This window comes from Aythya fuligula, chromosome 2 (genome assembly GCF_009819795.1).
Source record: "Aythya fuligula isolate bAytFul2 chromosome 2, bAytFul2.pri, whole genome shotgun sequence".
Taxonomy (NCBI): domain Eukaryota; kingdom Metazoa; phylum Chordata; class Aves; order Anseriformes; family Anatidae; genus Aythya; species Aythya fuligula.
The window spans coordinates 47,402,735-47,430,186 of record NC_045560.1 but is presented as its reverse complement, the minus strand read 5'-3'; the positions used below and the strand labels follow the sequence as shown (position 1 = coordinate 47,430,186).

At 37.2% G+C, this 27,452-nt stretch overlaps 1 protein-coding gene across 1 annotated transcript in view; it reads right to left on the bottom strand.

Moving 5' to 3' along the window:
• LOC116485808 (collagen alpha-1(XV) chain-like) overlaps positions 1–27,452 on the bottom strand; it is a 113,330-nt gene that overhangs the window by 65,692 nt on the left and 20,186 nt on the right. The window contains 8 exon segments of the mRNA XM_032181450.1: positions 2,405–2,457; positions 4,496–4,513; positions 4,516–4,619; positions 5,690–5,808; positions 7,207–7,333; positions 9,501–9,596; positions 10,126–10,200; positions 11,896–12,446. Coding sequence (XP_032037341.1) covers positions 2,405–2,457; positions 4,496–4,513; positions 4,516–4,619; positions 5,690–5,808; positions 7,207–7,333; positions 9,501–9,596; positions 10,126–10,200; positions 11,896–12,446 — 1,143 coding nt within the window.

The window sequence follows — 27,452 nt, the reverse complement described above, 5'->3', positions numbered from 1 at the left end:
CAGCAATCAGATTATTTGATTTGCTTTTATATAGTTTACCTAAATGCCATTTCCCCACATCTAACGTATGGAAAAGACAGAAACTCACTGCATATAAATATTCATTTTCTAAATTGCACTGAATCTAATGGACTTAATTGTTATATTGGCAAGCTCCTGTGCTTACACATTAAGTTGAAACTTTGTTTAAGTAAGTTCTGAAAAAATGAGTAAGCATCAGCAGTGTAACGATAACAATGATTTCTTCAAAAAGTAGTGGCAAAAAAACGTATCATATATCACTCCAAGGAACTAGATGACTTAACTTTGCACTCTTCTATGCATCCTGCAGTTTCACCCTGTAGTATTATATGTAGTAAATAGGAATAATTATTACAACTTGATATCACACTGTAGATTAAAACAAGGTTTTCAGGTAAAAATGCATAGTAGAAATAGAAAAATCATATTATCCCATCGTGTTGGGGATTGTATTGAGAAGGAACAAATATGTAGTGCTTCACTTCTAATTAACATTTGTCAATGTATGTACACAATGTAGAAAACAGTCTCAGTGAGGCAAAACAGTTGAATATTTTTTGCCATTTTTTGAGTATTATACCCTGTTTGAAAATTATTTTTCTCTTTCAGTTAATTCTCTTTCCTATAATCTGAGAGTCAGGTCCTGTTTGCTTCATGTAGAATTTATTCTCTTCTTAAAATCTTTTACGTAAAACTCAAGCCACTGTTCACAATAGAGACAAGGTGTGGCTGCCTGCTTTATAAGATGCATTCTTTATTTTCTGGATAGTTGCTAGATCCCAGGTGTTCTGTAGTTCTACCAACATAATTTTTTTTTTCGAAATCACAAGTCAGACCCTACATTCTCAGATTGATATTAAAAAATCTTTCAAATTAAAAAATAAATATGTCAATATTCTGTCTGTTTTGGAGGTTTTTAATTTTGCTTGTAGTATGTGAAATTTCAAGGCTCACTTAGGAGTCTACTTTCAAGTTCTTGTGCTGAAACCTAAGTGCAGATAGCCACTGAAGGATTAAATTTTCCCTTAGCCACTAAAAAAAAGTGAGACTTAGAATCACAGAAAAAGGGTTGTACAGGACCTCCAGAGGCCATCTAATGCAGTGTCCCCCTTGAACTGGAAACATCACCACCTATACATCAGGTCCATGATGGCTCTGTCCATTCTAGTCTTGAAAACATCGAACAATGGAGAGCTTCTGCATCCTCTCTGGGCAACCTGCCACAATTCTGCACCAGCCTCCTAGTGAACCAGTTTCTCCTAAGGTTTAGCCTGAACCTCTTAAGATGCAGTTTTTAGGCCACTGTCACTTGTTGTACCCTCTGGTGCTATGAGGAACCATTTGGCTTCATCAGCTTTACAACTGCCCTTCAAAGAATTGTAGGCAGCTCTTAGATCACAGCTGTGTCTTCTTTATACCAGAATAACCAGTTTGAGCTCCTTCATCTTCTCCTCACCAGTCACATGCTCGAAGCCCCTGATCATCTCTGCAGATCTCTGCTGCCAGAGTCACAAATTGCTGAGGTTGGAAGGGACCTCTGAAGATCATCTAGTCCACCCCCTGCTCTGCTGCAGAACTTGGCTGCCCTGGAGCTGATGTTCTGCACATCCTTCTTGAAGTGGTTATGCAGTAAATAGGGGAAAGATATTGAGAGTGGCATTTTTTTGCAGTATGTGATTTTTGGTTCAATAGTAGAATAAGAAAATCTCTCTGCTGGATGCTATCATCCCGTGCTTCCACTCATGTTTCCCACTTTTCCTTTGTGTTGGCTGTAGAACTCATTTGATCCTCAATTATGCCATTCACTGCAGCAAGTCAATGGAAAACTAAGTAACCCTCTGCTGCCACATTAGCATGCTGAAACATCTCACCCAAGACTGAGTGAAGGCTGAAGCTGATGCAAGTGTGGGATTGGGAAATCATAGCTTGAAATGGCAAAACTGCAGCAGTCAACAGTTCAGGCAGACATAGGATGCTGCAGAAGTGTAAAAACCTTGCTGTGCTAGTGGTCGGAAGACCTGCGCTTGTGTGACTTGGGATAAGACACATGGAGCAGATCACAGAATTCAAACTTAAGTCATTCCAGTGGCCCTAGTATACACACACAAACCATGGAGAGAAGTTTTCTGCAGTCTGGACTAGGAGCTGCAATTCTTTCTTTCCCCTAGAGACTTCCTATGCTTTGTTATTTGTGAATTGCAATAGAATTGCATTTTGAACATTGCATGCTGCAGAAAATGAGACTGCATCCACCTGGATTTCTCAGTATGTCTTTTCCCAATATGTTCCAATAAGTCATTAACATCTGGATTCAGTAAAAAAAATTGTTTGAAGTCAGCCAACACTGTGTTGCAAGGGGCAACACAGATGTTTAACTTACCTTTTTCTCCCCTTCTGTCCTGGTGGGCCAACCACTCCATCAAGCCCAGGAAGACCCTGTGGATGATAGTAAATCTAAAGCAGGTGGTGTTTGATAGTCCTCTTCCTAGCACATACAGGCAAGTATTTTGGACCTACTTCATGAAACAAAAGTGTGAAATACTATGTGGCACAAGTACCAGCTAAACCCGACTAAGTTCTAGCATTTTGTATTCCTTGTCGACTGAGAATTTGGTTTGGTATAAAAAAATTATTAAATACATATTAATAGAAAACTATATCACATCATTGCATAGTGAAATAAAAATACTTTTTAAACAATATAATATAGATACAACATTTCATGTAAAATAATGGTGTTATGCAAGCAGCTTTTTGACAATGCTACTACAGATGTGTTGGGACTGAACTCCAAACACGTGTCAGCTGTCTATCCAGTAATAGTCTGATAGGCTCAGACCACACATGGGCTCCTCAACTCCTTTTCTCTACCATTGAGAGTTCTGGCATACTGTAGAAGATTTGATGAAGACTAGCTGACTGGGGCAATATTTCTTCTTTGCAATCAAAGCAGGAAAACATCCTGGAAGGGCTGACAGGCTTTGTGTGTGGCAGGATGAGCAAAGCCTGAAAAGAACATTTCTAGGGAATACGACCGCTGTGCAGCATATTGGAGAACTGTCACTTAGCCCATCCTCCTGGAGCTCTTTTGTGTTAAACCATGGGGTTTTCAGGCATGAATTCCTTAATTAAGTGTAAGAAAGAAAGAAAAATATTTTTCCTGACATCATAGTCCTTAGTTTCTTATTGGCAGGATTCCTAACTGTGTGGAACAGGTGTACTGTCACTACAATCTTTTGTCCTGCTCCCTACATCCTCTAGACCTGAGGCTCCTTCCCTTCCCAGGCCTTGGGGTTTTATTCCAAGAGAACAAGTCTATAGGAAGACGGTGGTGGAATGATGATTGCAGACAGCTGGGCTTTATATACTCCTTATCCTTATACTTTTACTTATACTTATCCTTTTATACTGTCAGGATATCTAGACCCAGCTCAGCAATCTAAACTCATGCCCTAATGCTTAGACATGTTAAGTGAGACAGGATCACTAGAGCTTCAGGCATGCTTAAAGCTAATCCTTACAGGTTATGTCAAGAGTACACTACATTAGCCTGTGCAGGTTGTCACTGTCATCACAGCAGCTTCAAGTTCCGTGCAGGCTAGCCTTGTTATTGAAGGTTTTTAGGCTGGCAGTCTCTGAGCTCCATGCTGCTGCTCAAGCACTGTTGACTACTTTGAAGATTACCCAGAATCTACAAGAACTGTCCCATGCTAATGTAACTGAGGGAGAAGTCGACTGGGACCACCCTCGATAGCCAGGACTGTTGATAAATGATGGTAAGCGGCTTGGCCAGTTCCTCCACCAGTTCTCTCAGTATCCTCAGGTGTATCCCATCTGGCCCCATCGACTTGCGTACATCCAAGTGCCGTAGCAGGTCACCAACCATCTCCTCATGGATAGTGAGGGCCACATTCCCCATGTTTACTAATTTTATTGTTGAGTGAAGCCCCCTCAGTCCATTAGTAGAGTTGCACAGACATACGCAAGGCTGGAACACACTGCACATGGACAAAAGACTAACTATAAAAAATACAGGGTAATGTTCATTTCACAACTTATAACAAAATATCTATGATAGGAAAATAAGAGGGTTTACTTTCTAAGTAACTATAGTAACAAAACAAATGTAAGCACTAGTTACTTTGAAGTCCCACTGTTGCACTCCATTTTTTTCCCTAGCAGGAAAAAATAAATAAATTGATTTGTCCTGAAAATGCTTGTATATTTGGAGAATATGTTGGCGCCTCAGTTGTTTGCCTTGTGCTTTCTGATGATTCCTTCTATCAGGCCCTTGTATAGCCATTAACACATGTGCAAAGCAGATACTCCTGAACTGATTTCATGGGTCTAAAAACACATCTTCTAGAAGTATAACTGATGACAGTGTGTGAGGCTATGGTGTTTCAGGCCTTTACACATGAATAACTATTACCCTTCCTAAAGCACATGCATTCTTTCAACAGACGATACTCACAGGTGGACCATGTTGGCCATGTTTTGCTGAAGGTCCAGGAGATCCTGGGTCTTTTCTCTGCACATCTCCTATTCCTGGCCTTTCCTGGAGGTCCTGTGGGCCCATCTTCTCCATTCTGACCTTTCTGTCCCCGAATAAGTAAAAATTAAATATACTAAATATCTTGCATTATCCTGTGGTTTAACTGAGAAAATAATAAACACCATCATCTATTGGCTGTCTCAGGAGAAAATCAGAAAGCAACAGCATCTACTGACTGCTTGAAGTGGTGCCGTCCTGTACTTTCTTGTCTTTATGGTATGAAAAAGGCCTGATTTTCACCCCAAATGGAGCTTCCCTCTCTGAAAATTTCTCATGCTGCACATATTCTTCTCTTTCTATTATCGTAAATAGGTTGAAGCTTCCCTGGAACACTGGGCTGACTTCTAACTCCGTGTTGCTATGTCAGGCTGACTCCTAAACCTGTGATCTCCAAACCATGAATGTGAATCAACTTTGAAGTGAGACTTTTGGCCATTATTTTATTGGTTCCTCCTTCTGTGTCCATTTCTGGGGTTGTTCCAATGAATTGGACCATTTCTGAGGTCAGTTGGATCACTGTTCTGGGATTGGTTTCATATATTTGGTACTGGTAGTGGTCTTATGAATATATATTTTTACATGTATATTTGCTGCCATAGTACTGGTGAGTGTCATCTCTCATAAGTTTATTTGCTGCTTAGTATTGACAATTTTTTGAACCTATAATACTAATATATATATAAATATATATATATTTTTACTGCCGTTAATTGCATATCTACTACCTCTAGCAGCTCCTACTGTTTATTATTGCTATACCTTTAAAATCTGCTATATATTTACTTCCTGGTAATAACTTCATTATTATTATTATTATTATTATTATTATTATTATTATTATTATTATTATTATTATTATTTTTCAATCAAGAATCTCAAGTCCATCTCAATGTGAGAAATCCTTATAGATCCAAACTTCTGTATAGTGAGAGTGCTTTTCAGTCAGTTGTCATGAGAGGACATTCAAGAACATGAGAAGTAACTTCTGGTTTGCTATGCTGCTAAGATGTAATAGACAAAGAAAACAACTCAACAAAGCACTTAAAGTTCATATATGTTTACCTGCCCTTGGGCCAAAAAAGATAAAGCAGATAACAAATCCTTTGTACAGACCTTCTCTCCGCTCTCTGTTGGCAAAATACTAAACCCAGAGGCATCTTCTTCTCCTAAGATTTTCTGTGTAACAATGGTAGACTGACTGTTGCCTTGTTCAGTTTCCATGACAGCAGAATCTAAATAAAACAATCACTTAATAGTGAGAAACAGAGCAAAATTACACTGATTCAGAGGTTATCTATCATAGCACATGTTGCAATTAGTTTGAACAAAGAAATTATTTAGATTATGACCAAAATACAGAGTATTCCAAGAATTAATATGTCACTTTATAACTCTGAAATATTTAAAAAGAAACAAAAAAAAAAAAAAAAAGAAAAAAAAAGAAAAGAGAGAAGAGAGAATAAAATTATAAAATGAAAGTTTATTTAAGGACAAAGACTGTATTGCATTTTCCTTTGCCTCAAACTCATGTCTAATGATTGCCTATTTTTCACATATGTAATGTAAAAAAAGGAGGGATAAGTACAACAGGCACTATCTGGAGTATATGTAAAATTTAAAAAGATACAATTTCCTTTGACTTTATTTAGATAAATAGCGTCTTGTTCTCGGGCATGCACCAAAATACCTTGCTAGTTGGAGGATTAGATTTCTCAGTAGTTTATAAGCTGATGTTTTCATGATGTTGCTAATACTTGCATCCAAAATACCCCATTTATGCACTAAATATATTCACATTCTTCGCAGTGAAGATAAGTGGAATATAGTCATTTATTCAGTGGTGGTACTCAGTTTTAGATGAAAGGCTGTTGCAGAAGGTCATTGAATTAAACAGCTATCTTAAATTTCTTTCAAAAGGACTCACTTGATTTTAGAGCCAGTGACACTATTTACAGATATCATGTCTTAATAAATGTCATGTTTCTCAATGACCTTGCGCAAAAATGGAGAGCATTTTTCTCCTTTCCTTCCTTTGCCTAAACCAACCTTTAATGCCATGTACATTCCTGTAGTGGTGTAGAGTATCACAGCTGTAGCTCCACAGGTCAGGTTTTTTCTTTTTCTTTTTTTTTATTGTTTTTATTTTATTATTATTTTTTTATTTTAAAAAATTTGTTCTTCTTCTTTTAAATTTTATAATTATTAATATTATTTATTTTAAAATATAAAACTTTCTGGAAAAAAAGTGACTGAAACTTTCACACTATGGATGGGTAAGCCTACTTGGCATGTTTAACAATGCCAAGCATCTATAATATATATAGTGTAAGCATCTATATGGAGTGAAGTGAGAGATGCATTGAGTGTTCTCTGTATTTGCTACCACTTACCTTTGCTGTTGTTAAGAAACTGTGGTCTAACAGACTGCAGTTTCAATGTTTGACATGCTGATCCTTTGAAACACAACAGGATCCCACAAATCATATAATTTTCAACTCCTGGCAGCACCCAAAACATGTCTGTGATTTTTCATACAAAAGAAAACTACCAACTCTGACCTAGATAACAAAAATGACAACCCCCCATTACCTGCCTCCAAACAAGCAAATGAACAAAAAAAGAGATCATGCCTTGTTCTCTAATTTTAGCTGTTTCAGAGGTTTCTTCTGGTCTGTGATGTCCCGAGAAATTGCTTTCTTCCAAAAAAGACAATATGGTTGGTGGTGCTTCCACTGGCTCGGCCAGTGTATCTTCAAGCTAAAATACATAAAATCCCAACAAACTGTTTAGAAAAAAAAGGCTTAGTATATGTTTTAAAGCAGAAATCAATTAAAAAACTTCAAGGGTCTTCTTGTTATTAAGAAGTATTGAGAAAAGGGCTTAGGGCTAATTTTGAGGGGAAAATAAGATCTTTCCCACTAGGGGCCAGATCTGATTCCCACTATAACTGACAAAAGTACTTTCTTTTGATTTCAGTTTTATTTACTCAATTTGAGAAAACAAACAAACAAACAAACAAACAAAAAAACCACATGAATGTTTCTTCTTCTCTTATTTCTCTTATACCTAGATCTTGCTATTGACAATCTGTTTAGGAATATTGCAATTACTTTTTAGGGATGAATAAACCTTTTATTACAATTTTTCTGAACTACAGGAAACTTATAATGTTAGCCTTGTAATGTATCACAGAGTTTTGTGTTTAAAAATCCCTTAAATCAGGCTGGGTCTTGGCTACTTTGAGGAATGAGGAACAACATTTTTCTTTAAATACAAAGTCCTTTTAGAGCTTAGGTGGGAAAAGAAATGTATGGCCAATGGAAGTGTGGTTATGTGACATGGGAGGACCACAGAGATTTTTTTTTGCCATTGTAGGGAGGTGATTCATAGGGTTCAATTATAATTGAAGATGGCCACTACTGTGGGGGACAATAAAAAGAGTTTCTTAAAATGTGTTAAGAGCAAAGGAAAACCAGCAACAACATTGATCTGTTTCTTGATGAAGATGGTTCCTCGCAAATCGGAATATAGACAAACTAGAGCCATTTAAATGCCTTCCTCACCTTTGCTTTTAACATTAATGATGGGGTATGGGCTTTCCTGGCACCCTGAATGGAGGACCGTGACAGCAGGAAATGGTAAACTCCCAGCCAATGCTGAACTTCTGTGAGATTTGCTGCTTCAGCTGGATGCACATAAGTCTATGGGGTCTGATAGGATTCATCCAAGGCTACTCAAAGAGCTGGCTGATGTCATTGTGAGACCTCTCTTCTATTATTTTTTCAATAGTCTTGAGAATCTAGAGAGATTCCCAGTTGACTGGAAGCTAGCAAATGTCCTTGCTTTCAAGAAGGGCAAGAAAGAAAACCCTGGTAATTACAGATCTGTTAGTCTCGCTTCAGGGTATAGTAAAATTATGGAGGAAGATTGTTCTGGGAGTTACTGAAAAACAAAATCCAGTGGAAAATCTTGTTTAACAAACTTAATCCCTTACTTAATTAAAACCTTTTATGACAAGATTAACCCATCTAGTTTGACAAAGTGAAGGTCAGTTGATGTAATTTTTTGGGGATTTCAGATTTTTCTTTTTTTTTTTTTTTTTAAATTTTATCATGCTAAAATCTAGGATCTGGTGGGCAGTTGGAAGCATAGCCAGCAATGTGCCCTTCCGGCAAAGAAGGCCAGCAGCATCCTGGGCTGCAGTAGGATCAGTGATGTCAGCAGGTCAAGGGAGGTGATTATTCTCTATTCAGCACTGGTAACACCCTCATCCTGAAAACTGTTGTTGTGGATCTTGTATCCCAAGTATATGGACAGATTAGATCAAGTCCAGGAAAGGACCATGAAGATCATTAGGGAACTAGAGCATTTGACTTATGAAGGGAAGATAAGAGAGTGAGAACCATTTAGCCTCAAGAAGAGAAGGCTCAGAGTGGTCATATCAATACATATAAAATCCCGATAAGAGGGAGTAAAGTAGAGACAGACCCTTATCAGTCAGTAGCCAGTGGAAGGGCAAGAGGCAACGGAAACAAACTGAAATGCAAGAAATTCCATTTCTACATCAGAACATTTTTTTTCTACTGGCACCAATCTGTCATTGACTATTTTAAGAAGAGATTTGGACAGAATAATCTTCATAGGTCTCTTTCAGCATTAGCTGTTCTGTGAGAAGCATAAGACAGGTGAAAAAGTTTGAGTTATTTGCAAAATGCATAAAAAATAATCTTTTTTTCAAACGTATCAGAAGCAGGAAGCCAGGTCAACACACAATTAAGTTGTAAAACAAGTTCTCAGAGAAGTTTAAACTAAAGCAGAGAAAAATAAATGAAATTTTTAAAAGTAGTAATAGAATCTAGGACTTGCTATCTGAAAAAATAATATTAAACCAGAAATGTAGGGTGTATAAATCAAATAAATTTACCCTTATGGGAAGATGAGAAGGTGAAAGGGCTTCTTGTGTCTCAGGAATGTTTTCATGTTCTTGAATACTGCCATTGCCACTGATGTCCCCCGAGGCCTGTGCAAAACCCAATCATAATAACATGTTCATAAAAGTAAGAGGAAAAAAGTATGTTCTCCAAGGAATCAGCTACTTCAAAGTAGAAAAGACTGATCTTTATTTTTCCAAATTGGTGAAGCCTCATTCTCATTATGATGTTAACTTATTTTGCAGTACTTAGGGTATTTCATGAATATGACCCTTTAGAAAATTGTAAAACAGTTCATTTTCTTAAGCATGTTATAGAAAGAAGAAAAAAAAAAAAAAAAACAAAATAAGAGATTCTTACACATAGAGCTTTTAAAATGGCAGTATGTTGCCATGAAGAAATACTGTATTTAGTTTCATAAAAAAAAAACTATTAAAAAAATTAGTTTTAAATTTAAATTTATTTTATAATACTATTTAAAATTTAATAATATTATAAATTTATTTTTTTAATTAAATTTAATTTTTTTAAATTAAAAAGTAAAAACTTGTGGCAACTGACCTTGAAATCTGTTATATGAGCACTGAGGATAGATGAAGTGTTTGTAAGAATACTCACATAAGGATCATCATCTTCACAATGGTCTTCAGTAGATCTTGGGTCAGATCTGATAGTCAGATGTTGAATTGAACCCTACATGAAAGAATAAAAACAGTACAAGGAAGTAATATTTCATGTAGGAAGGTGAATAATAATAATAATAATAATAGTAACAATAATAATAACAATAACAATAACAGAAAAAAAAACTTTGATATGATTTGCTTGGGAAATTATCTAAGGCCTGAAATATTATGATAACAAATTCAATTTTAAAATGTGAATAAATTTTAATGTTTTAATGTTCTGTTTTCCCATTATTTGGTTTATGTTTGTTTTGTACTTCTATTTAGAAGTCATAGAACTTCCTTTTCTTTCCTTAAAATCTGATTATAGTTATGTCCTTTTGTGTCTAGTAAACAGAGCCTTGGACACATGAATTCTCGAGAGTCAGAGCAAAATAGCAAATGGCATAGAGAGTCATTTGCTTAATTTGTGTGTATTTTTCTATTCGGGACAAAGAGTTCTTGCTTGAGGGTTTATCAAAAATTTATTTGTTCTGCCCCTAACTCATTGTGACATATGATGCGTGAAGTATAAAAACAAAAGAGCATACATGTGACCTACAGAACACATCACAAATCATAGTACTGAAGCAATCAGCTGAATGGCTGAAATTTATGTATACAGAGTAAACAGAACAGTCTGTTTCAGTGGAAGATGCCTTTAAGCGTAATCTGCTATGCACTCTTTTCTCCATATTTACAGAATTATTGGTGGTAATCTTGGAAACTAATCATCACACATATATTTTCCAGGTGGGGTACCAAAGTCACCTGATTTTCTTGAAAGTTTCTCCTTCCTACTTGCTAATCAGGCAGCCTCAATAGTCCAGTCAATCCAACAGTCTACAGAAAGGTAACACCAGCAGGCAGATTTCCTGCATATCCTTTTCTGCCACTTATTTGCTGCTGTTCAATACATCCCTATAATTTCTAAATGCTTAGTCTAGTCAGATAAATGATACAAGCACATTATCCTTGCTGTTTACCTGTTGGAGCTCACAATCTGCCAATACAGTTGAACTTTGGAAAGAACATCCTGTTTTTCTGAAGCAAAGGATCTATTCAGTTTTGTGCTGCTGCTCTGCTAATTTATGGGAAGAGATATTATTCTTACAAACTACTGTACCAGTTTTGAAGTACTGGAGAAGTACAAGACCAGAAAAGGTGTGAAGTTTCCATTTCAGTTTGGTAATGAGTTAATCTCTTGCATACTGGTCTTGTGGTAGTGTGTTGGGTCCTTTCCATTTTTCTAGAGCCACCTGATTAAGCTTCAAGTAATATATAAATTGTAGAAAACAGCTTATTTTCCAGCTATACTTTGATAAGATCACTCTCTTCTTGATATTTAGTGTGGAATGAACATACCAAGCTAAAAAGAATTTAAAATGCTGAATTGTACTAAGGTATTATTCAGATAAATTAAACAAATGGACACTCTGAAATCTGACTTCCAGAAAAAAAAAGGCCCTATAAATGTAAATTATACATTTACTGTGGAAATTCCTAGTACAAAAACTTAGCATTGAGCTCAATATCTGGATCATTTCTAAATTTCTGACATTCTATGAGCATTTTAAGTCAGAGTTTATACATCCTGCATTAGCTGGGTATAGGAAAAAAATAGCTCTATACATTGTAACCATGATATAACCATTGTAAACAGAATCTCTTGGTTGAAGTGTACATGTGCACAATACTGAGATGTGTATCACATTGTACTCACTGTGAACTTATCCAGTCCCGTGGCTCCTGCATTACCAACAAATATCCCAGAGTCAGAATCAAATACCAAGGCTTCAGCTGACCTCTGAAATGGAACACTCCTCCTGATATTCTCACAGTCCATGAACAAAGCAATATAGTTTCCCTGAACAGTCACTGTAAACCTATTCCACCTGTTAGTCATCACTGGCACTTTAAATGAAGCAGCCTCTTGGGAGATACGGGAACCAGGCTCTGTGTAGTACATAATTATTCTTTGGGTGCTGTCATCAACTGGTGAAATTCTCATTCCCAAGTAAATTGTTTTCTGGAAGGCATCTGTTATTGCAAATAGCACTCCTCCACGATCGCTGTTTGGTTTCACTGTAACTACTATAGCAAAGTCTCTATAGAAAGACAGTGGTATTATAGCACTTGTCAATCGACCAATGTTGGCATCTATACCAAAGCTGTATGCCGGAAACCCTCCGTAGCCGGTGACAAAGTAGACAGAAGGAGGGAGTGGAACTCCTATTAACTCTGTGAGATCAAGACTTCCTTTTGAGCCTCGTTCTATAAAGTATGAGAGAAACAAACAAACAAACGTTATTATTCTTGAAGTGCACAGCCCATTTAATTCAAAACATTTAATAAAAACCTTAAAACCTGAAATGCTTTTTTAAAATACCGATAACATACTGCTACTACTTTAGGCCCCAGTTCAGTTAGTTCTGAACACACTTAGCCTTAGTTATGTGTATGCACCTTTTTCCTTTGACTATTAGAGGTTACTCATATGCTAAATGCTCATGTGCTTCTGACAAAAAAACTACTTCCTACAAAAGACATATCACTTTTGCTGGCTATAAACTGCAAGAAAACTTCTGCAAGTGCTTGCTTCTGTGAAGAATAAACAACCTCCGTTTTCGCACATTAGCTGAGATGTTATCCTCTCAATCAAAAAAGCAAGAATTTTCTATAAACAACACAATAGAGTTACACAAAACCAGGCTAAAAGTTGCAGTGAGTTTACGTCAGTCCTTGCAATTAGCTCTGCTTGTAAAACAGACCTCAGTTTTTATGTCCTTTTTCTCAAATTTATTTCCTTAGTTTCACTGTGTATATAAGAAAAGTCGAAGTCAAAACCCATCATCAGTCAAAATTCAGTTTTGAAACGAATTTCTGCTCCAGCAAGCACACAGAAGTAAATGTGTAAAAAATAAATAAATAAATAAACTATAAAAAGAGTAAAAAATCTCTGTCAAACATGCCCAGAAAGAAAATTCTTGGCAATGTAGTAGTAATGACAAGAGCAAATTACCTACACACAATTCTAACTAAAACCTTGCAAAGGTATACTGCTTTCCTTCCTTCCTTCCTTCCTTCCTTCCTTCCTTCCTTCCTTCCTTCCTTCCTTCCTTCCTTCCTTCCTTCCTTCCTTCCTTCCTTCCTTCCTTTTTTCTCTCTTGTCTCACCTTACCCTGCCTTGCCTTGCCTTGCCTCACCTTTAATACCAACTTAAAGGTTGCTATTAAAAGCTGTTTGGACTAGAGTCTAGATCTATCCTAAGACTAGTAATTGTAAACCTGAAACATTCTGACACCTGGAGAAGAATATTTGTATTACTTTTTGTATAATAGAGCTTGTATAAAACATGGTCCCTGTTTCCAGCTGATGTTAATACACTGCATTTTCACAGAACCCAACTTCTAAGGTGGTTAAAGTATATTAGCATACAGGCTTTAGGAAACCTACAACAGAGTCAATGACAACAGGATTACAGATAAGGAGGCTGTTTTTCTGTGTCCTTTCACCCTCAATTTCAGTATATCAGAAGCAGAGTTCAAAAAGCAGGGCTGTTAGGCCTTACACAGACAGAATTATCTCTTATCCCTGGTTTAAAACATGCAATTCCAAAGGCTCACATATTCGGGGAAAAAAAAAAAAAAGAGAGAGAGAGAGAGAAAAGTCCAATGCAGAAGGACTTGAACTACTGAAGGACAGCTGGGGGCTCAAAATGGACATGGCATGGAAAAACAGGAGTGTTGAGGGATCTATCTTATTCAGTGCAAGGCAGTAGGAAAAAAAAAAAAAAAAAAAACTGGAAAAGAAAAAGAAAAAAAAAAAAAGAGAGAAAAGTCCAGGTTTGAGTAACTTGACAATTTCTTTAGAAACACAGAAATTCAGCACTGAAACTGGTTTTCTACTGTCTCTGCACTCAGAACAATGCCAAAGTTGCCATTTTATCCAGCCTTTTTCAGATATAGGATGTGTGTATGAGCTGGCATTCTGGGACATCCACCATCCTAAAGGTAACTGGACAAAACTAAAACTGTAAAAAGGATTACAGAATGTGCATTGAATATTGCAGCTGTCCAACGTACACATCTGTGGCAAGCTTGGTCACTGATTTTATGGAATTAAAATTGTGTGTGATGTAAATATGTAAATTACATAAACTGATATGCTGTTACCATTATCAGCTTGAGGTTACACTCTTTAATGATTGCAAAGGTAGCAGAAATTTTATATTTCACCACTAGGCAGCGATACAGCACTTCATAAATCAGATTAGAGCTTTAGTTTAGGAAAGGAGAGCTTTACTTATGAAATAACCAATGCCAGTGTTTGCTGTATGTACTTTTTCACAACATCAAAGCTAGTTTATGCTTAATTTCCATTATGTTCAAAATGGATGTGAATTATTACCCTGTTGTTTTTGTTTCACAGTAACCTTGGAAATCAGACAAAATACAATTAACTAAGTCTGCTGTGTATTTTCATGGGTAAAAATGACATTGCTTTTCTCATTTTCTCTTTCTCTTTTTATCTCCTGAATTTTAAGGGAGAAAATCATTGCAAGGCCATGACCAATGCCTTCATTACTAAAATGTAATATTTTTCTAAGATAATGAGGACAATTCTCTTTTAAGGTACAGGGAGAGACATCTGACGCTTTTGCAGACTTAGTTGTATGTGTCAGCAGAGACTCTCTGCACAAATGAGGAAAAACAGACACCTATTTAAAGATACCGAACGTAGTCTGGCACACTGGCCTGGGTCTAAATTCTCGACCCATATAAAGGGATTTAATGGGAAGCCAGGACAGAGAACACTTACTTAGAATCTCCTATTGTTCCTGCTCTTCTTTGCTAGCTCCCTATTGCACTACAAGATTCTGTCCTTGGATCCATGGTGTGAGCAGGACCATATGAGCACTGTATGAAAATTACAAAACTTCACCCAGAAATGGTACTTCCATTCTCATGCCTACCACACTACACCTCTTAGCTCAGTCAAAGCCAACACTCAAGGGCAAATATTACCCCAAATATATGGAAAAACTGCCTGCAGGCAATCTCTGAATGGGAGGTGAGAGAAACAAATAGCTGACATATTTGTATTTTCTACATTCTGGTACAATCTCTGTGTGATGGAGGCTGATATATGCATAGTAAATCATCTCAGGTTTAGGTGAAACTTTTCTGCAATCTTCCAGTAATCCGAGAGTGGAAAATCTGCTTAATCCCAGGGTAGATCAGAAAAATAAAACAGAAAAATAAAAATATTGCACAACATTTTTGTTTAGTATTGTATTGTTATTTAAATCAAGGGCTATGGACCCAGTCCATATAATGAAAAACAGGGTTTTTTATGCATCATCAACAATTAGATTTTACTTTGAGACCTGGGGGACTGGTATTCCTCTCTCAGGTGACTAAACTATCCATTCTTTCATGTTAAGCAACAGAAAGCAAATGCTTTGTTACTAAAGTCTTTTCAAAGCCTAAATAGGGAGCTTTATTTTTTTATTTCCTGTAATCTAGGAGCATCTCTTCCATAAAAGTTCTTCAGTCTATGTTGCCTGGTATTTATTACGGATTTTTATTCTTTTATGTAGTCATCCTCTCATCATTTATTCTTTGTACTTCTCATATATTCTCTACACCATGGGATTAAGTACTTAATATATTAGATATTAAAAAGGGCTGGGATTCAGAAAAGTGGAAAATTAATTGTGAGGTAGAAGTTATGGGAACAGTAAAATCTAAAATTATGTTTTATTTTGGACATTAATATTTCTTACAGCTTAATCATTTCATAACTTAGGTACACTTAAAAAATGTAGAACAACAACAACAAAAATACAGCTAGTGTAATCCTATTTCTTCCATCTTCCTTTTCCCAGGAATTTCATTTCCCAAGAGCTACCTTACACTACATTTATTTCCTGGTGTAAATCACACATACTTTTATTATGGGTACACTTTCATATTTCTCCAGGGTATGCATTGAGTGGGTTAAACAAAGTATCTTAAAAATGTAATTTTTGTTATAAAAAATTCTGGGTTAAAATCCTGGCTGAAGTCCTAACTGAAAGAACATGTTTTAAACTGACTTGTTAGAAGAAATGATCCCATAGCCTGCTGCTAGTGGTAGCCCTATGGCCACAGCTTTAACAGTTAGAAACTGTGCACTCAAGTACAGTTTTCAGCAGTGCACTCTACTGCTGTGGCAAATTTAGTCAGGGAGCAGTAGGACCAAACCTACTAAAAGTTGTTTGAGATACACTTCTGTCAAAAAGCTTGCACCTCCTTGTCCATTTGTATTTTTCTCTATTTTTATATTTTATATTTCTCTATTATATCAGTTTTCTAAATGTTGACCAGCTTCACCTGTCATAGGTTTCACATTGCTACTTAGAAGACCAAGAAGGCTGGAAAGGAAATAAATGGGCAGGTCAAGGGCCGCTTTTCATGTCTGGACAGATTTCTTTCTGTAATGCTCTCTTAACAACAGATCACAATTACTGAAGGAAAAATATTTTCATCTTCCTTACAATGCCATCTAGTTTTGTTAAATTTGTTAAAACTTCTCCTGACACTTTAGACTAAACAGAAAAACATCTCTGTGCAGGAGTCTGTCAGCTCTGTAGGAGGGGAATCTTCTATAACCTGCTGGGTGTGGAAAACAATCTGGCCTCTTTTCCTCTTTTCACTCCAGTGGAAGGAAAAATTCAGTAGCCACCTAAATAAGAAACTGCTGTGAGCAGAAGTGTTGCTGAAGCCACGTTTTTACTATCTTTTTGTCTTGTCATTGGATTCTGTAGTGAAAAGGTAAGCACTCACTGAAGCTTTTTCAGGGCTTTAAGCATCTTATGCAAATTTACTGCTTCTCCAAACAGTCCCTCTCAGTGCGGACATAAATAGGGTTTTGCACACTTACTCTGTTTCTGTTCCTTAAGACTTTGAGCTAAATGGCCATCAGGCCTCAGTATCATTGTCAGTTTTGATGTATACAAGCTCAGACTCAAAGAAGTCTCAGAAATCATTGCACAGACACATGCTACAATTACATATGCTTCATTTCCTTGTGAAAACAGTTCAAACTCAATGCATCACTGTAGTACATGCCTACAGCTCTTCTCTTGAATGCAAATACAGTTGGTTCTTTCTTAAATTCAGTGGATTAACTGGTTTTGCTACTTACAAATGACACTGCTGACTTTGCACATTATCCTATGCAATGGGATGTGGACTAAGTGACTCTGATTTTAGCTATGTGACTTCATAAACAAGTATAAGAAATATTTTACAAAACAGATACTGGGATGATTGTTATCTTCATTAATGGGAGCTCAAGAATTTTCTTTAGAAGAAAAATAAAATAAAGAAGAAGTCTATTTGAACTTAGCATAAAACATATTAATGGGATGTTGGATACAGGTATTTCAGACTTTGCAGTCATAGAGAGGAGGAAAAATAGTGTAGTGCCTTTACATTCAGTTGGTTTCAGATTTTCACAGGCTCATACATTACATTATTAATGTCTGGGGGACTTTATTTGCAACCAGAAAAACTACAAGTTTAGAATAAATCTTCACGTGTAGACCTGTACCAGCCTCAGTGCTAGCTCTGTCAGATAACTCTGAAGAGGCCAATACATTCATGGGAAGTTCTGCAAACAGAGTTTATCATGATTTCTGATCATCTCCCCACACTTTTCACTGAAAAAATACCATGGGGTGCTAAGCCTGCAGATTTTTTCCTGTGGACTTTATCAAGGATAGCTTAAATGCTGCTTTGCCAGTGAGGTATTGTTTTGTGCTGATCCATACCAGTTCAGTTCCTTAAAACACAAAAAGCAGATATTTATGATGCTTTTTATCTGTGACTAATCAATATATAATCTGTTAAATACATACTTATTCCATTTTTGTTCATTTACTTAACACAAGAAGAAAAAAATTATTATGCTGGGAACAGGAAAAAGCCCTATAACTAAGTGGTTAATGTGTGACTTGTGATCCAAAAAGGTTCCATGCAGGAAAGGACCATATTATGAGATGTATTTTTCTATGCAGCTGATAGGGACAGAAACCTTTCTTCATAATATAGCTACATGCAGGCATGTATCCTTGCTTCTGGCTCCATGCATTCCTTATCTGCCCTCATCAATGACCAAATAATGCAGTCTCAAACAGTAGTTTGAGTGATCCAAAATTCTTTCTTTTCTTTTCTTTTCTTTTCTTTTCTTTCTTTTCTTTTCTTTTCTTTTCTTTTCTTTTCTTTTCTTTTCTTTTCTTTTCTTTTCTTTTCTTTTCTTTTTCTTTTCTTTTCTTTTCTTTTCTTTTCTTTTCTTTTCTTTTCCTTTTCTTTTCTTTTCTTCTCTGATTCACAGCTATATCTCCTTTGCATTATTTCCAAGGAAATATGACAGGAACAGTATGACAACATTAGAAATGCCATACAAATCAGATATTTCATTACTGCAGTTCATATTTTAATAAGACCATAAGTACATAAATGAGATTTTATGGCTACCAAAGCTAGAGTTACCAATCTAATGATATTTTTGATCACTGCCTGTTAACCTAAATTGCTTAGAGAAGTTTATAAGGTAGTTAATAATTATGGTAATCGACTGAAAAATGAAATAGTAGATGATACTTTTCCCAGCTTGCTAACATTTACTTTAACAGTTCTACTGTTGTTGATTACGAACTAATACTTTTGTCTCTGCAATGTATTGCCAGTCAGAGCAGATCTGCATGGCTTGTGCACAACATGGACATAATCATTAGGTCACATCTAGAAAAGCCAAGTTGTCTCTTATATTTTATTCAAGATTTGAAGTTGTATGACCAAAACAAAATGAAAAAAAAAAAACAACAAAACCAACAACAAACAACAACAACAAAACACAAAGAATATATTACGTTTTGCCACACATATGGCCAAAAAATAATTTCTTCAAGAATACATATTGAATAGCAGAAATCTCATATTTGGTGAATGTTATATTTTTAGTTCACTCAAATATTGTTTGATCCAAGAGCTGAAAAAGACAGAAAGGTAAAAGTAGCATACAGTAGTTATTCTGAACTCCGTATGCTTGACATACAGTTGTGTTTCAGAGTTTTCTCAACGGCACGCCAAACCAAACTTGAAGGACATACTTGATTTGTCTCTGTTTCCAATATTTATAAATCCATATAATGTATGCTTGCTTCCTTCTTCTAGAAAAATAGTTCACAAAACCTAACATTTTTGCCCTTCTGGATTGATTTCATAAGTTACTTTCTCAAGGCTTTTTGTCTTTGGTGCCAACACAAAGAAAAAGTAACATCTTCAGAATTTATTGCATTTTTGTTAATTCTTATTTCAAATGAATATTTATGAAATAAAAAATAAGTAAAACATAGTAAAAAGGAAAATAAATCATTGGTTTGGCTTGATTGCAGGCTTTACTCTTTTTTCTCTCAGTCTTATTGTAAGACAATAGTGATTTCTGGTATTACCAATTTCATTGGTGATAACCACAGGTGTGTGTTATGAAGGCCTGATAGCTACAGATGGGGTCCCACCTCTCTCAAATGGGGAAACAGATCCTAGACCAGGAGCCAGCAGGGCTTCACTGGGCTTTAAAACTAGGTATGAAGTGGGAATGGGATGAAATGGGGCTCAATAGAGATGAGCCTTGGGGAGTAATGCCAAGGAAATGTTGTATATGGTACTTTGGGACATGGTTTAGTTGGTATATTGATGGTAGGGGATTGGTTGGAACAGATGATCTTGGAGATCTTTTCCAACCTTAATGATTCTATGATTCTATGTTCAGGTTCACTCCCTGAAAGCCAAGTAAGACTTATGATGTCTCTCAGTGAACTACTCTGTACACAAAAGGCAGCAGTAACAGAGAATATTCAAGTAATAACAGCACTATCTTGTGATAGTTAAACCTGAAACGTTCTGAAAATTGAGGAGGAAAGATTGGTTTTAAATTGTTTTCTTGAGTCTCAAAATCTCCGTAGTTTTTTCAAAAACCAAAGTAAGGTAACATTTTCAGGATGCGGTGAATTATGGTAGTTTCTGCTGCTTTTGGTACTTGCTGTGATAATTTTATACATTATAGTAGCTATCCCCAATACCCAAACTGAGACTTTGCAAATGTAGTTTGCAAATACGGTTAATGATCGAGCCAAATTTGTTTTCATCAGTTATTTCATTGCTCTGTTGCTTAAATGCTAAGTATTTTTCATAAATATATAAATTACAATTCTACTAATCATTGTAGCTAAAGTAGAAGGTATAGCCTTTGAAATACACAACCACGGAGATAAAAAGTATCAATTCCCTTATACCCTCTCTAACAGAATGTTCACTTGTTCATAAAAATTAACTTCTTTGTGGGCCTGTTTAATTCCCAGTGGTCTACTTGGCAATTGCGTTGCTTGATTTGGAACAACACTAAGGAACTAGTTGATACAGCCTGTGGTGTTCTGTGTAGGGTTTTTAATGTTATTTTAAAGTAAGGAAAATAATCACAAAATGAGTTTGGCTTATAGAATGTAACTACAGAACTTCAGACTCAACAGGACAAGACATTTATCTTGGATCTGACAGTATGTCTCTTTCAATAACTGGAATTTTGTGGTTTTGTTACATGACCACATAAAACCTGAGTCACATAGATGTTAATGTATCTGGCTACACCCTCATTTCTGGTAGGCGGACATCTACAGTGACCTGAACTGAACTGGAGTATTCTGTTAAGTACAGAATAAAGACAGATTTTTAAAACAGAGTGCATATATATCTAGAGTTGTGTCCAAGGCAAGTGGTCTGTGCCTTCTCAAAGGGAACCAGCAGAAAGATACACATTCTGACCTGCAGAAAAAAACAAACAGCATTCACCAGAAAAATCAGCTGCCACTAATTTTATCCTCCCATGTTGCTTTATAACTTTTAGTAGTTAATAGTAGCTGCTACTAATTAGTAGAAGTAATAGGTACTTAGTAATATTGTTCAAGGCAGCTGTCAATAACAATCTTCTAATGAAGCAGTGTCATGTATATTATATATTTGCACAGGAAATGTCACTGGAATAAGAAGAGTTTGGGTCATTTGAAGCCTGGTATTTTTCTACGTATTAGATGCAATATTCTCAACCAAACTTCAAGGACCTGACACACAGGACCAAGAGACAGGATTACAAACAGATGGTCAAGTCTACCTTTAAAGTTCCTCCACCCTTTACCTCCATCCAGAAATGATTCTAACAGTACAAACTGTACAACAGAGGAGTTGTAAAATCAACAATTTTAGATTAAAAGGGATCCAAATAGGCCACATATCAATATATATTAAAAAAAAATCTCATATATATTAAGTATCAATGAATAGGTTCTAAACTCTTTCTTTCTCCTATTTTTTCATATCCTTTCATTTCAAGATGTCTTTCACAGTGAAGAGAACCACTGATTGGCTTCCATCTTGGCCATTTTCTTTTCCACAACATATGCCACTAAGGAGTCTGAGTCAAAAAAAACAAGGACTGGATAATACATGCTGTGCTAACTGCTAGAGAGCTTAAGTAGTTAACTATGAGAGCAGGGTGATGCACCAAAAGCCTATAACCCTGTATTTTGTTCTCAACTAGTGCTGTTGAAATAAATATATATGTGTATACTTTTTTTTTTAATTGAACTTACCCAGTTGTGACTACAATATTTTTTTTTTTTCTGAGACTACACGATCCAAAATGCCCAAGTAAGTAGAATTCATTCAAATTATGCAACCACCATGGAATCTCTATAAACATTAATACAATATGTGATAATTTTCTTCCTTTGCTTTCTTCCCTCTCCCTTTCCCCCTTTTCCCTTTTCTTCCTGGACAAGAGCTGCTTCTATGCTTCAATGCTTAGTCTAGTTTTGAAGCAGCTGAAGTGGTTGCTAATAGCAGAACTTATACTATTTAATCCAGCTTTGTTTTTCTATATAACTGTGGTGGTTTTACTCAGCTGAGCAAATGAACTACATCTGCTCTCTTACTCCCTCACCTCAAAGGGAAAGGGGGAGAAAATATGATGAAAAGGGCTCAAGGGTTGAGGTAAGAACAGGGAAATCACTCAACAATTATCATCACAGGCAAAACAGACTCAGTGTAGGTAGATTAACGTAGCGTCCTAACAGACTAGAGTGGGGAGAACTAAAAACAAACTAAGAACACCTTTCCCTCATCCACTCTCTTCTACCTCCTCCCCCTGAGCAGCACAGGGGAATGGGGAATACAGGCTGCATTCAGTCCCTAACGCTTCATCTCCACCATTCCTTCACAGTCACTCTCTTCCCCTGCTCCAGTGTGGGGTCCCTCCCACAGCATGCCATCCTTCCCAAACTGATCCTGTGTGGCCTTCCCACAGGCAGCAGCTCTTCAAGCACTGCTTTGACACGGCTCCATACCACGGGGTCCATCCATCACCCAGGAGCAAACTGCTCCAGCACGGGTCCCCCACAGGTGGGCGGCAGCTCCCCCCAGACCTCTGCTCCTGCGTGGGCTGCTCTCCATGGGCTGCAGTTCTGGCCCGGGGCCTGCTCCTGCAGGGGCTCTCCATGGGCCGCAGCCTCCTCCAGGCCACATCCACCTGCCACCTGCTCCACCAGGGACTCCTCCATGGGCGGCAGCATGGAGATCTGCTCTACCATGGTACACTGTGGGCTGCTCCACAGCCTGCTCTGCCAGAGTCCTCGCCACAGGCTGCAGGGTGGCTATAGCACCTGGGGCACTTCCTTCACTGACTTTAGTGTCCGCAAGGCTGTTTCTCACTCCTCACTCTCTCAGCTGCTGTTGCACAGCAGTATTTTTCCCTTTCTTGAATCTGCTAAATGGATTAAATTCTATAAACAATGCCAGTGTTTTCTGCATAGGGACAAGTTAAGAAAAATGCCACGTATGTATATTTATTTCCAAACTGTATTTTGGTATTACTTTGAAAGCTGTTTAATATCAAAAGATTATCATTAGTTTACACAGCCCAACTGTTTAGTGGAATCCTGATCTGAGGATTGTGTCCTGAATTCTGAAATTAATCAACTTTACTGAAAGACTTTCAGCCCTTTCTTTCAATTTATTTTCTGTTGAAAGCTGTCACATCTATCCCTGGAAGACTCCCATCCCTGGAAGTCTTTAAAAGACGTTTAGATGTAGAGCTTAGGGATATGGTTTAGTGGGGACTGTTAGTGTTAGGTCAGAGGTTGGACTCGATGATCCTGAGGTCTCTTCCACCCTAGAAATTCTGTGATTCTATTCAAGTCCACAGAAGACTTATACATGATACAGACAATCCCATCATTCCCCATCATTTATATATTCATATAGCAAGAATATTTATAGAGCTCACTCTCTTTAATGAACTAAACATTCTCTATTACAGAAAAGAAACAGAATGTGTCTTTTCAGCTTTTGTCAATTTAGAGCTAGGGAAAGCTAAACTGAAACTATATTTGAATACTTGTGTCATATGTCTACATAATTTCCAAGAGGATCCCAAGGTGAGAAAGGAAGCAGGTTTAGAATGCCTAAACATGATTCTTCTCCACTTTTGATTTCATCTCTTTATGTTTTCATCATAAAGACAGTTGTGCTCTTGATGAGTACTGTTAAAATTTTTTTCTAAATTTTCATTTTACAGGTTAATGGAACGAATGAAAATGTATTGCTTAGTTTTGGAATCGTATTCACTCCTGACAAAATATGTTGTAACTCTCCACATGAAGCCCAGCAAGATATCATCTACTAAATATATCATCTAAATGCTAAATACCTCAGACAGCTTCATTTCTAAAATATAGCTACAAAATAAATTATTATTTTTTTTTCCAAGTGCACACTGCTAGACTGTTTTCTTTATATACACTGATCCAGTGGCTACCTTTCTTTTTCTAGCTTCCTACATTCCATAGGAATTTCTTTCATTCCATAAGTTTATCAATGGAGTTACTGTTTGAATTACAGTGGTGTGGATTCACAGTTTGTGAAAGACGTTTTTCTAAGTGCAGGCCTGTAAAAAAAAAACAACTACCAGTGCCATGTTTTAATATATATATTTTTTGCACAGCCCCACTTCATTTATCCCCAGCATGCTAAAGGTTATGAGAGGCCATAAAGAGTGAAACTATTTTAGATTCACATTTTAATAAATCTCATATTTTTATGCACAGATTTTGCAAACCATATTTAGAACCCAGAGCAGTCAGAATTCTGTGCTTATTTATCATAAATAAATATGCACATATGCATTGGACAACAAATTGTTTTCTAACACTGCTGAGGTTAGTACATAATAAAGGATTATCCGATTAAAATATAATATTATATAAAAATAATCCCTTAAAATAGCTACTTCATTTATGTATCTGAAACATGAGCGTCCTGGTTGTAGCTGGGATAGAGTTAATATTCTTCATAGTGGCTGGTATGTGCCATGTTTTGGATTTAGGAGAGAGATAATGTTGGTAACACACTCATGTTCTAGTTGTTACAGAGTGGTGCTTACATTAAGCTAGAGACTTTTCAGCTTCTTGTGCTGCCCTGTCAGTGAGGAGGCTGGGGGTACACAAGAATCTGGGAGGGGACAGAGACAAGACAGCTGGCTCAAAATGGCCAAAGGGATATTTCATACCATAAGACATCATGTGTGACAATAAAAACTGGGAGGACTGGCCAGAGGGGGACAGCTGCTCAGGGACTGGCTGGGCATCAGTCAGAGGAGTAAGTCAGAGGAGGAGCAATTGCATTGTAAAACATTTGTTTTATATATATTTATATAATTATCATTGTCATTATTGTTATTTTCCCTTCCTGTTTCTATCCTATTAAACTCTCTCTATCTCAACCCATGAATTTTTACTTGTTGTTGTTGTTACAATTCTGTCCCCTAACCCACTTGGAGTTGGTGGTGGTGGTGAGCAAACAGCTGTGTGATGCTTAGCTACCTGCTGGCTTAAATCACTACAATTTAAGTTTAATTTTCATTCCTTTCTCTTCAGTGCATGCAGAAGAGAAAGGAATGGTTGAGGTTGGAAGGGATCTCTGGAGGTCATCTGTTCCAACCCCGTTGCTCAAGCAGGGACACCTAAAGCAGGTTGCCATGGTTGTCTAAACATGTCTAAATGGCCTTTGAATATGTTAAATGAGAAAGGTTCTATAACCATTCTGTACAACCTGTGCCAGTGCTCAGTCAACCACACAGTAAAGAATTGCTTCCTGATGTTTAGGCAGAACCTCTTGTGTTCCAGTCTGTGCCCATTGTCTCTTGTCCAGTCACTGGGCACTACTGAAAATAGCCTGCCTGCATCCTCTCTTTAGGTATTTATATACATTGATAAGATCTCTCCTGACCCTTGTTTTCTCCAGGCTGAACAGTCCCAGCTCTATGAGCCTCTGTAAAATCTTGCTGAAAAATCTGCAAAGTATTATTCCACACAAGTCATGATATTATGATATTTGGGCTATTTTTGCATTTAAAGCATATGCTGTTGTTTTAAAAAAACAAACAGTGAGCCTAGCAACTGTACTGCATAACTACCTGACAACAGGAAGACTGTGGAAAATGTCAGCCCACTGCTGAATGGGAAAGGTGCCCTGGTGACAATAGATACAGAGAAGACAGGGTTACTGAATGCCTTTTTTGTTTCAGTCTTTACTGCTAAGACCAGCCCTCAGGAATCTCAGACCCTGGAGACAAGAAAGGAAGTCCGGAGAAAGGAGGACTTTCCCTGGGTTGAGGAGGGTTGGGCCAGAGATCATCTAAGCAAACATGACGTCCACAAATCCATGGGCCCAGATGGAATGCACCCGCAGGTGATGAGGAAGCTGGCTGATGTTATTGCTAGACCACTCTCCATCACCTCTGAAAGGTCATGGAGAACAGGAGAGGTGTCTGAGGACTGGAAGAAAGCTAGTGTCACACCAGTCTTCAAAAAGGGCAAGAAGGAGGACCCAGGCAACTACAGGCCAGTCAGCTTCACATCACATCACAAACATGATGGAACAGCTCATCCTGGAAGTCATCTCCAAGCATGTGGAGGATAAGAAAGTGATCAGAAATAGTCAGAATGGATTCACCAAGGGGAAATTATGCTTAACCAATCTGATAGCCTTCTATGATGAGATGACTAGCTGGGTAGATGAGGGGAGGAGAGTGGTGGATATGGTCTACCTTGACTTCAGCAAGGCTTTTGACACTGTCTCCCATAACATCCTCATAGACAAGCTTGGGAAGTGTGTCCTAGATGAGTGGACAATGAGGGGGATTGATAACTGGCTGGATGGCAGAGCTCAGAGGGTTGTGCTTAGTGACAAAGAGTCTAGTTGGAGGCCCGTAGCTAGTGGTGTCCCCCAGGGGTCAGTACTGGGTCCAGTGTTGTTCTATTTATTTATCAATGACATGGACAATGGAGTGCAGTCCACCCTCATCGGTTTTGCTGATGACACAAAGTTCAGAGTGGCTGATACCAGAGGGCTGTGCAGCCATTCAGAGGGGTCTCAACAGGCTGGAAGGTTGGGCTGAGAGGAACCTCATGTGGTACAACAAGGGCAAGTGCAGGGTCCTGCACCTCAGTAGGAATAGCTCATAACATTAGCTCTCAGTTCTGCATTTCACATTTCCAATATAAATCACCTAAGAGAGACGGCGAGAAGTAAACTTACATACTTCTGGTTGTCTTCATGCTTAGTTTTACCTAGCCACAAGGAATCATTTAGTTGGCAAGCTTAATGAGTTAAAGTTTTATTACAGATAATAAAAATAGAAAAAAACTTGAGACTGATCAAATCTAGGTCACTTTTGATGTTTATAAAGTTCATAATTTAAGACTTTTTTTTTTTTTTTTTCTACTTTCTTACATAAAACCTAAACTTTCATCAGGACTTCTGAAAAGAGAATTTTGCACCAAAATTTTGCTTTACAGCTGTTATATTCAATACTAGCAGTTCTTATAAGGATCCTAGTCATTTCAAGAATCTGTGTTTACCACACTAGGAAATCTGTATTTATCTATGAAACTCACAGCAACTTTTAAATGGCATTGAAAGTCAAGCCAAAAAACATCTTTCGAACAGCGACTTGATCCCAGTGTCTACTAAATATTGGCAACCTTTGAATTTGGGTAGAAACAGAAAATATATGATTGCTGGATGCAAGGTCAGGTTTTGCAGGCAGATTAAAGAGCTGCAGTTTGCATTTGTAAGAGGAAAACAAGAAAAAACAAAGCTCACCCTGAGTTGACACCAA